The 12,108-nt window shown below is 34.3% G+C and overlaps 1 protein-coding gene across 1 annotated transcript in view; it reads right to left on the bottom strand.

The window, feature by feature from the left end:
• The window catches only part of mms19 (MMS19 homolog, cytosolic iron-sulfur assembly component), a 44,905-nt gene extending 33,446 nt beyond the window's left edge, over positions 1–11,459 (bottom strand). The window contains exons 1-8 of the mRNA XM_056468969.1: positions 11,340–11,459; positions 7,282–7,330; positions 6,641–6,741; positions 4,970–5,055; positions 4,821–4,895; positions 3,382–3,451; positions 838–966; positions 286–347 (exon numbers count right to left, since the gene is read on the bottom strand). Coding sequence (XP_056324944.1) covers positions 286–347; positions 838–966; positions 3,382–3,451; positions 4,821–4,895; positions 4,970–5,055; positions 6,641–6,741; positions 7,282–7,330; positions 11,340–11,427 — 660 coding nt within the window. The 5' untranslated portion in view covers positions 11,428–11,459. The remainder of the gene's footprint in view (positions 1–285; positions 348–837; positions 967–3,381; positions 3,452–4,820; positions 4,896–4,969; positions 5,056–6,640; positions 6,742–7,281; positions 7,331–11,339) is intronic.
• Positions 11,460–12,108: the final 649 nt, after the last annotated feature.

Here is a 12,108-nt window from a genome sequence, read left to right as displayed (position 1 = left end):
AATATACAGTATAAACAACAGGAATAAATAGCTTTCAAGATAGATAGAAAAAAAGTAGAAACTGGTGGTATAAACTAATAATATTTTTCAGTATTACATTTTTATCAAATAAATGCAGCCTCGGTGAGCATTGCTAGTTGCTTTCAAAAACATCTGTAACAATCTTACAGATCCCACACTTTTGATCAGTATTGTAAGACTGTGATCTAGTCATTAAAAAATGTACAGAGTTTTAGGGTACAATGAGAAAAGCTACATCGTGTGACTGTATATAGGAGCACTTACAGGGCTGAAGTCTATGGGGAAATAACAGGACATCACTTCAAAGAGTTCCTCTACAAATTTACCTGAAAGAAATTAAGACATCATTATCCAATCAACTATCTGCTCAAATTTTCAAATTGTCGAGTAAATAGAGATTAATTAAATAAAAATAACTATAATACATAATATAGATCATTCAGTCCTAATTTATATTAGTTGGCCTTAACTAATAAGTACTTGTGCTTAAACTTAATTATTTGTTACAGTGTTTGTAAGTGTAAATAGATGTTTTTACATTGTACTTATGATTGATCTGCATATAATTACATCTGTAATTACACTGTTGTCCATCCATTACACCTTAACCCACCCTTAACCCTACCCATAACACCTCAAGAGCATCAGAAGTGTTCTGCATTACATTATCAACACAGTAAGTACATTGTATTTATATTTTGCTGCACAGTAGTTAAAGCCGACTAATATAAAGTGGAGCAGATCATTCTAATTGCATCTTTATGCATTTTTAATGTAAAATATATTAATCATATCTGCAATTTCAGGTTTACTAACCGAGATCATAACCCCTGTGAATGATGTTCTTGGCCACCTGGAAGGCCAGCAGGAGGTTGCGTGGATCTCGTTCTCCATCCACTGACTGTACAAACCCAAAAATGAAGTCTGCACCCAAACCTTTGAGCTCTGCGAAAAAGGAGATATTTCAGAACTGACGCTTTAAGCTTCATTCACACTACGAGCGACTCGCAATGGCAAAGTGGCAAGCGACCATTCATTTCAAAGGAAGAAAAGCTACTTTCAGCGGCAGCAGTCTTCGCGGGGGACAGCAATCGTTGGCGACCAGATGGGCATGTCGAGCGACGCGACAAAGTTGGGAATTCTACTACTTTATGCAAATGAAGTGCAACTTTATTGAGTGACAGCCAATAGGAGCACCAGCAGAGCTCACATGATCCTCTTTCTGCTCCCTGCAGAGGCCGGTTGTATTCTCTATGCCAGTGTTTCCCAACCCTGTTCCTGGAGGCATACCAACAGTACATATTTTGGATGTCTCCGTTATCTGACCCATTAACTTCAGGTGTTGGAGTCTCTTCTGATGTTATGATAAGTTGATTCAGGTGTGTTTGATTAGGGAGAGGTTGAAAATGTGTACTGTTGGTGTGCCTTCAGGAACAGGGTTGGGAAACACTGCTCTATGCTGTATATACCTACACAGACCTGTTCGCAGCAGGTCGCCACCCAGAGCGACAGGCAGCTACGAAGTCGACGCTAGTGTGAACGAGGCATTACACTGCTGCTCATCTATATACAATCACAACATTATTAGCACTTTATTAATGGCAAGGACATGTTTCACATGGTTTCCTACTATGTTTTATCAACATTTTCCTATTATGTTTTATGCAAGTTTTTTTTTCTTTTAGTTAAGCTGAAATAAAAAAAATTAAATGCTAAGCTGAAAATGATTAGCTCTCTTCTCTCAATCGGTTACAGAACAAACTACTGTTGTCCAATGACTTGCTTAATTACCCTAATCAGGTTTCACCAAGTCAAATGAAAGACTTTTTGAGACCTTTTTAAGACCCTCATGAATGAAATTTCACACTTATACAGGGCTAAAAATGCTTCAGGTTGGGACAGTTTAACAGCCTTATACTTTTTTGTTTTGTTTCACGTTTAATTTTTACTAACTTCTAATTAGTTATGTATTAGCCGGATATTTTAAAACATGTGTCAATACCATATCAATAATGTAGCAAACCCTAATTATATACATTTTTTTACATACTGTAACTTTCCTTTTTAAAATTGTAAGAATTAAAATTATCATATGCATTTGTTTATATGGCAAAACATGTCTTTTAGACTCAAGAAGGTCCATACTGACTCCAAAGGCAGATACTGATAAGATCAGGGCCTGGTGTGTGGACTTTGGGGGTTTTACGATGTGGTCACATGTTGATTGGTCAGTTTGAATGCCTCAGAATCTGGGCTTTAGTCACATGATCGAGAAAGATACAAAATGGATGGTAAAACGCTGCTCTGGCTCTTTTTCCTGGCCTGTCTTTTCCTGGTCTGCTTTCCTGCTCTGCTCCTCTCCTCCTCTGGAGTCTATCTTCTCTGACTCTACTGCAATCAGGCTAACCTCTGGGCCTGCTCTCTTTGCCTTTCTCTCCCTCCCCCTGTGTCTCTCCTTCTACCTCTGGTAACTTTAATTTTACATTTAAGCTGGGTACAATTTATATTATATGTTTTATCATTTCATATCTCATCATTACATACAGTTATTTTGTAATTAATTCAGTTGTAGACATAGCAAGATATTGTCATTAAATCATTTCATTATCAAGTATTTGTGAATTACTTTTGATTTAACATCCATGCTTAATTGCTCCATATTGCATACGATACAATCACACAATATCAACGCTCTCGCACATTTTTAGCTATTAATACTGCTCTTATGTCCGTTTTTGGTATAAGATTCCAGAAGAATGGTTTGACTAGAATGTACAGTTTTTTTACCATCAATACTGATAACTTTTTAGTCACTCGGCAGAACTACAGTTCGAACCGCTGTGGTTTAAAACTCATTCCTACAGAAAATTATAATAAACTAAATGTACAACAGTCTGTCCTGGTCAGTGCCTTCACCATTTTATGGTCTCTAAATAAAATGGAGAACTTTTAGCCAAATATTCCTATAAGAAAGATAGTTAAAACCATATTGGTAAATAGAGTTTTGTTAAAAGTTTTATTGAGATGGACTGCCGGTAAGTGGATGGGTGTCTGCATTATTGGGCAAATTTACATAGACAAATGAAAGAAACATCAAAAAACTTAGACAACTAAGACAATACTTCAACAAATTTAAGACTTTTTAATATTGTTTTTGAAATTTAAGACATTAAAACTTTAAGCTGATTACTAGTATCTTGCAATCTTGTTTCTTGTTTAAAATTATGTTGAAAACAATATTCTCCCAGTTAAACAGCACTTAGGAAATAGTTTAAAAAAAAAAATGAACATTTTTAAAAGAGGGCTAATAATTTTGTCTTTAACTGTACATCACTAAAAAGTTGAAAAAAGAAAATGTACCTTCCTCTCTGGACTCCATCAGACTGATAAGAATGTTGTAAACACATGATCGCTCTGCCACCATCAGAGACTGTTGCAGAGAAACAACACAGACGAATATTACAACTCCTTTGTTAATAAAGATATAAGAATGACTTGTGCTGATAATCAGACAAGATTTTCAGGAATGTAGATTAGTTAACGTTTTAATAGAGTTATTTATCCTCATACATGACATTATCTGTTTCCATCCACCTATTGTTATGTGCATTTTGGATATATAAAAAAAAAGATAAGCATAAACTATGATGGAAACACATTTAGTGAACAAATTCCAGTATGCACATTTAAAAAGTCATGTGATTTTGTTATAAGATATCATGTGATGATAAAAATGTGTATAAATGGATAAACCAGCAGGCTGAGCACACTGTAAAACATCTGAAATGTTGTTTTGGTCATTATAAAACACATTAATGATCTCCAGAACTGTCAAGAGCGCCTGTGCGCCGAGTCTCACGTCTTCAAATGCCACCACGTGTTCATTGCGTGTCGGCATTGTCTTCTGAGGCGCAAGTAATTCATTAAATAAAGAAAAGATTCTCGCAGCTTCTCCTACTGCAGCAAATTCTGTTTTTACTATTGATATTTGGCGCCAGTTAATCAGGAAGTGATGAGTTTGCTTTCTTTGACTTATTGGATGGAAACGCTGCTTTATTCCCACGTCTTTTATGCGATAATCCAATTTTGTGCATAAATTTAATTAACATCTTTGGATGGAAACATAGTTATTTCAGCTTACAGCAAATAATAAAATATTTAGCTAAAGATACTGTGCATAATTTTTGAAAAGTTTGAAACCCAAGGCTGTACCAATTTGACTACTAAAAACAGTAATATTAAGCAATATATTATCATCACAATTTGAAATCTCTTTTCCACTGCAATACATTATAAAATTGACTTTTCATTGCTCCCGAAACACTTAACAATGAGGTTATATTCGTTTGTGCATTTGCTATTTATTCATCTTTGTTTACATTAATAAAAATACAATTGTTAGTTCTTAACTTACAGTGACTAATGTTAATAAGGTCAGCTTTGTATTTTAATAATGCATTAGTAAATGTTGAATTATGATTATCAAAGGCTGTACAAGCATAGTTCATTCTTAGTTCATGTTAGTATATACATTAGCAAATATAACTTGTAAATTGTGAACATTAGTCTTTCAGAAACAATTCTAATATATATAAAAACATAAATACGACAATACTTTTTTGATATTTTGTTACATTATAAATGCATTTATGTTCACTTTTCATCAATCTGATGCATTATTAATGAAGAAAAATATTCCTAATGCCAAACTTTAGATCAGTAGCATAAATATATCTTATTTGAGGCAAGGTCAATGGAAAATGAATTGGTTTATACTACATTCAAGCTAAAACCATTACCTGAACGTGAACATCCTGGAAGATGGATTTCAAAATGGACACTGCTGAACCTGGAGGCAGAACTGAGCATTTTGCCTGAAAGAAAAGCCAAAAATCATTAATAGAGTCAATAATTACAAGCTTGTTTAAAAGCAAAAGTGCTCACTCACCAAAGCTTTGAGCCCTCGAAGAACATGTGGAGTGATAACATAGTGATCCTTCAGTCTGTTTTCATAGAACGCTATCAGGACCTCCACTGCAAACAAAACATGTTAGACGAGCCACAATGATCAATGAAAGTCAAACACAGATCATCATTCTACCTGAGGCCCATACCACTGTAAAAACAGTACATTTATGGACTGCAGTTGTGGTTTCCAGAATTGTACATTAAAAATACAGTAGAAACATAAAATACTAATAGGTATTAAAGATAAATTACTGCATTTCATTAAAAAAAAATAAAAAAATAAAAAAATAAATATATAATTATATAAATTAAATAAATATATATATATAAAGTACCATAACAATAATGTCAACAAAAAAATCATATAAAGTGAAGTGTCATGCAGGGAATTCTAGTTTGACAAATATTGCAGCTGTTGGACAGCTAATGTACTTTTGGGGCTTTTTAGGCGAGAATGTAGTTGTTTAGATTGCAACTATGCAGTTTATTTATGAGGATAGTGGCTATTTTAAATATTCATAATTTCTGAGATTCAGCGGTTTGGCAGCCAGCCTGCCATACTGAGCAGAGCAAAGATGGCTAATGTTTTACACAAGATGGTGACAGAGACCGCATAATAAGTCCATAGGGGAGAAAAACAGCATTTTTTCAGCGTATGTTTCAAACTACAGCTGATCAAATCTTTATAAAACAAGTAAGTGACACTAAGTCGATCTCTCTCTTTTTGTATGTTGTAGTGCTGTATTTATACCATAGTATTTTGGTAGTGTTCGGCTTGCTTTGGCTTTTTCAGGGTTAATTATTGTGATCTCCCGATAGCAACAAAGAAACACTGGGAAATCTCTGTAGACTGATGGCATTTCATGCTGTTCAGCTTTATAATCTTTAAACGTGAGCAAAATCACATATTTTGTCATCATTTTAGACATCACACAAGAGAATTGTTTAAATACTAGCTCTAAAGTGATGTTTGTGTATTAGCAATGGTTTCTGCTGTTCTGATGGTTAGCTGCAGATGTGAATAAATCGCAGAAGAATGTAGTTCTTCATTTAAAAAAGGGTTTTTGAGACTCTCTGTGCTTGATTTTTAGTTTTATATACACGATTATGCCATCGAACTGTTGTATAAACGCAATGTCACTTGTAGCAGTGTGATATGGCTATATATTATCCCTGGTGGGATACTAAGGCACTCGGCCTGTGGCCTCGAGCCAAAGCACGCCTCCCATCAGTGCTGATATACATCTATATCGCAATGCTACTCGTGTGATATTGCTCACGTATACATATATAAAAAATAAATATTCATGTAAATATTAATGTTTTGTATAGTTATGTTTTTATGCGTGTGTGTATTTATATATATATATATATATATATATATATATATATATATATATATATATATATATATATATATATATATATATATATATATATATAGGCCATGTAGTAAATATACACAATACACACATACATTATGTAAAAACAAACTTTTATTTTGGATATGATAGCTAGAACTTCAAAACTAGTATTTAGCATTGTTCACTTGTGACTGGATCAACAAAAAATCCCTAATACCACGTTGCCAGCACTGTGGAAATTAATTCAGATCAAAAGTATTCAAAGTAAGGCTTGAGGAATGTCTCACCCTCGCGCTCCGACAGGCTGCTGTAGCATTCCTGCAAAACCTGAGAAAGCAGCTGAACTCCTCGGCCACGAGTCTGAGGCTGAGAGCTGGTCAAACTCACCCTAAATTCACAAACATAACATACACACAAATATAAAATAAGGTTTATAATGCATTTCTCACAGCAAATACAAATCGCCAATGGAGTCTAACGAAAAAACAACATGAATGCACACATTAAATCCTCACTTATATTACTATTAGCACTACTTGTACTTTTATCTAGGGATGCACATATGTATGCACTAGGATAATATGTAGAGAGAGAGAGAGGGATGGATGGATGGATGGATGGATGGGTGGATGGGTGGATGGATGGGTGGATGGATGGGTGGATGGATGGGTGGATGGATGGGTGGATAGATGGGTGGATAGATGGGTGGGTGGATGGGTGGATGGATGGATGGGTGGATGGATGGGTGGATGGATGGGTGGATGGATAGATGGGTGGATGGATGGGTGGATGGATGGATGGATGGGTGGATGGGTGGATGGGTGGATGGATGGGTGGATGGATGGATGGGTGGGTGGATGGGTGGGTGGATGGGTGGATGGATGGGTGGATGGGTGGATGGATGGGTGGACAATATAGAAAACTTTACCCCAATGCTTCAACCAGCTGGAGAACTGTGAACTGCCCGTTCTTGACACCTTAAAAAAAGAAAGAAACTGAAGCCTTGAATAAAACATTTGGAAACAAAATGTAATGATTTCATATGTTTTAAGTCATGTAATGTCATATTTGATAAAAAAAATGGGTTGTGCTACATAGTACATTCCTGATAAAAAAATACATATCAATTTTACTCAGTGGAAAAAATAGTGCAGTTGCAAATATTCATATAGTTAATTAAAAAAAAGATTCTGCTAACTTGCATTATAAATAAATGAGATCTTTATAGATTTTTTTTGTATTTTCGTTTTTACTAAAATTATTTGTATTTATTGTACATTTACATTCATCTTGTAGTGTTTTTATTACTTGTATGCACCTAGGGTTTGAGAGTAACTTTAGTTTTCTGTATGTATGTACATGAGGCAGAACTGACAACAAAGCTGACTTTGACGTTAAGATTAGACTTACATACAACAAATACAAATTATATTTGGTGATATCAAGTGCTTTAGATAGATAAATGCTTAATTTTATGATCAAAAAAGTTAGGTTTTATTGTCGATGACAAACACAATACACTGCAAATGACCACTGAGGCATGAACAAATTATTGCTTCTCCAAAAGCAACATTTATAAGAGAGAAAGAGAGACGAGATTCTCATTTCAGTTTTGCCAAATAAAAATAAAGGTATAATATGAACTTACAATGCAAAACTGAAATTGAGCTTCAACTTTAGTCTTTCAGATATACTATAAATAATGTCCAATTGCCAATCAGCATAACAGATACATATATAAACTAATTGTCTCTGTCAAATGGGTCAAGAATGATACTCGCAAAGTATAATATCGTAAAAACACCAGTTAATTATTATTTATTAGCTGCATACACTAACATACAATTTGTTAAAAGTCATCAAAATGACTCTTGTTCCAAATAAGTCAGCAATTCAGCATATAATCTCTTATTATTATAACATTGAATTAAATGTTAGTGTGTGTCTTGTGTAAATCATGTTAAAAACGCATGCGCATTTGTACTATTTGTAGTTTTACATTAAACTGCTTTGATGCTTGGAAACTATTGGTATTTGAACCTCAACTCTAAATATTGATAATTAATTACAATCAAAAGCCACTCTTATTTGTGTAAGTCAGTAAAGATTACATTGAGGTAAAGCTGGTTTTATATTCGCATATTCATTCAGTGACAACTCGTGACACGGTCTCTATATTGTTTACCATGGCACTTTGAGTAGATTAGTCTGAAATCACACGCAAGTATGATGTCAAAACAATATCAGCACTATTTATTGGACTGTGAACAATGCTGTACTTTGATAGTCATTGGCTGCTAATATGATTTTACTATTTACAATTAGCGAAGAACACTTTTTGGAAATGATATTATTAAAGACAACGCCAGACTGTGGGAACATAAAACCAACTTTACCTCAATCAATGCTTTGATGCTTGGAAACCCTCAACCCTATTAATAATTACGATCAAAAGCCACTCTTACATGTGTACAGTGAGTAAATATTACACAGTAAAAACACAATACACATTTAACAACTATACTAATATGCCGTTTTGAAATGTGCCTAAAAGATATGATCCTTTGTTTGAAAGAGTTTAGTGAAACACACAGTAAATACGTTCAAGTTGTTTTTATATTCGCATATTCTGACTTTCTCTTATTGGGGTAAAGTTGACCAGTGACAATTTGTAACATGCTACTTTGAATATCTGGTCTGAAATAGGCATGGGATGATAACCGTGTTCAAGGTATACCGCGGTTTGGAAAAGTCAAGGTTTTAAAACCGTCAAAATTTTATGCTATACCGTTCCTAAGGTATGTGTAAAACTTTTTATTAACGTTTTTTTTTTTTAGGACAACAGTATCTCCACCAGAAAAGATATTTAAAGATGCTGTTTGTCAAGAAATCTGTGTTTTTGAAACTAATGAAGACAGCAGAAGTAAAAGATTTATTAGAACTATTTAGCCTGACATGTTTACTGTTCCAAAATATTTTTAATCTTTCCCAAATGAAAATGTATTGTGAACAAAGGGGGAAAAGAATTTGTTTTTTACCCAGACATTCAAAAAGAATATATTTTAGAGCAGTAATCTCAATACCGTGATACCATTAAACCGTGATATTTATTTCCAAGGTTATCATACCGTCAGAATCTTATACCGGCTCATGCCTAGTCTGAAATCACGAGAGTTGGGTGTAACGCGTTTCTAAGTAATGGGTTACTGTATTCTAATGACATTTTTTAGGAATGCAGTAATGTAACGAATTACATTTTAAATTTGTGCAATTGGATTAGTTACTAAAGTCAGTGTAATTGCATTAAAAATATAGTTTTTGGAAGAAAAAAATGTTTTTGAAATCACGTTTTCTGCTGCAACGTCAGTTAATAAGCGAGAGTGGTTGCTTCTTCAAGTGGAAATACAGACATCAAACTGAACAAAAATATTGCTGCGAAATGCAGTCTAAAAAAAAAAAAACTTTCGACTGCTTTTAACTCGACCAGAAAGTTGTTCAAGCACTGGAATAGAAAGCAATCTACTCATCGCCAAGGAGGACACCGGCACCCAGAGCCTAAACTGGCTAAATTGAACATTTTTGTGCAGGATCGGGAGTGTAGGCATCTTCTGAATGTGAAGAGAAGCGTAGCTGCTTTTGGGCCATTCAAACTCTTTAAGTATTTTGAATTTAAGCTGCTGTCATCAACATATTGTAATGTTTTTCTGTGAATACTAAATTTCTGAAAGAGCTGCAGCTTATTTCATATTTTTTAGGTATATTTTATGTTTTAAAAGTAACTTCAAAGTAATTAGTAATCTGAATAATGTAATCAGATTACAATTTTCCAGTAATGGTCAGTAATTTGTAATCCATTACTTTTTTTAAAGTTACTTATCCAACACTGGAAATCACATGCAAGCATGACTTCAAAACAACATCAGCACTATATAATGGACTGCGAACATTGTTGTAATTTGATAGTCATTGGCTGCTAATATGATTTTACTATTTAGAATTAGCAAAGAACACTTTTTGGAAATTATATTATTAAAAAGAAAGTCAAATCAATGCTTTGATGCATTTCAAACTTCCTCTAAATATTAATATCTGTAATCAAAAGCCACTCAATCAAAAAACACTACACATTTTACAACTGTACTAATGTGCTTAGGGGTGGGCAAACTCGGTCCTGGAGGGCCGGTGTCCTGCACAGTTTAGATTAGTTATAGATTTCTAGTGATCTTGAAGACACTGATTAGCATGTTCAGGTGTGTTTAATTAGTGTTGGAGCTAAACTATGCAGGACACTGGCCCTCCAGGACCGAGTTAAGATATGACACTTCATAGTGTTTGAAAGAGTAAACGTCCACAAATGTAGGTTTAGTAACAGTACACTGAGGTAGAGTTGGTTTTATATTCGCATATTCTGACTTTCTCCTTAATATAGTTTCACTAAACAATTCTAAATAGTGAAATTATATTAGCAGCCAATGACAATCGAAGTACAACATTGTTGTTCAGTCAATTAAATAGTGCTAATGTTGTTTTGAAGTCGTATTTACATGATATTTCAGACCGAATGTTCAAAGTAGCAAGATTAACAATAGATATAGGGGCCGTGTCACAAGTTGTCACGGATTAAAAATGAACGAATGAGTGAATATAAAACCAACTTTATCTCAATATTGAGTACACACAGTCAGGTTCACTGAAGGTGCTCTGCTAGCAGCCTAGCAGACAATCACCCAAACAGTAAATAAAGGAAACGACGGCATGGCAACTCGTGTTTTGAAAGAATTAATCATCAAAAATGTCGTGCAGTTGTAACAAAGGTTTGCTGTTTGTGTTGAGCGCCTGTCAGCAGCCACAGTATGTGTGTGTGCAGGATGTGGTGGCTAGCTTTCGGCATTCAGACACAGCATCACACGCGGCTTTTCGGAGAGCTTTATTTTGGAGTCAGCGATCAAAGTGGCGAGAGACGAGATAGATTGATGGATGAGATACCTGTGGAGGTGTCTGTAGCCTTGCTATCAAGCTGTCCGGACACGAATTCTTCCACTAAACCCAGCAGCACATTGTTATCCGCGGCCATCCTGAAGAGCAGCCAGCCAGGCTTCAAACTGAGCCGCGCATGCGCACTGCAGCCGCGACGACCGCCAAACGACTTTTCTTGATGAAAAGTCTCTAAAACTTTATCTGTTTGCTTATGTTTAATGACTTTTAAATTTAGCTTTTCCAATATCTATTTTTAATACCCCTGTGTTTAGTTGTTTCTGACTTTTTCTTTGTTTTGTTTTTATTTGTATGGTTTTTCATTGTAATTATTTTGCTTATTTGTTATTTTATGTATATACTTATATTTTATACACTGTTCATGGGCTTCATAAAAAAATAAAAAGACTTTACAAGTGAAAACACAACATCAATAGTTCTTAATAATTAGCATTCATAAAAATTCAATATTTGCATAGTTTGCTATTTGTTTTCTTATGTTTGAAAATGATACCCGAGATCAGTGCTGTGTGTTTGTGTTTATTCTTGGCTTTTTGGTGTAAAATTGAAAGGTTAATTATGTAATTTTGCTTTTCGGAAGATTATGTTTTGAAAAATAAATATTTTTTTGTCTTTCGTGGTTATTTTTAATGTAACCCAATGTGAACTTTAATTAATATTTATATATTTTCAAATGTTTTTAGTATTGAATGATTTGTATAGGCTGCTCCTTTCAAATTGAAACACACAGATAGGAAACTTGTAAATTTCAGTCAGAGAT

This window comes from Danio aesculapii, chromosome 12 (genome assembly GCF_903798145.1).
Source record: "Danio aesculapii chromosome 12, fDanAes4.1, whole genome shotgun sequence".
Lineage (NCBI taxonomy): Eukaryota > Metazoa > Chordata > Actinopteri > Cypriniformes > Danionidae > Danio > Danio aesculapii.
Note: the sequence above shows the minus strand (reverse complement) of the source record. Positions and strands in the feature narration are given on the sequence as shown.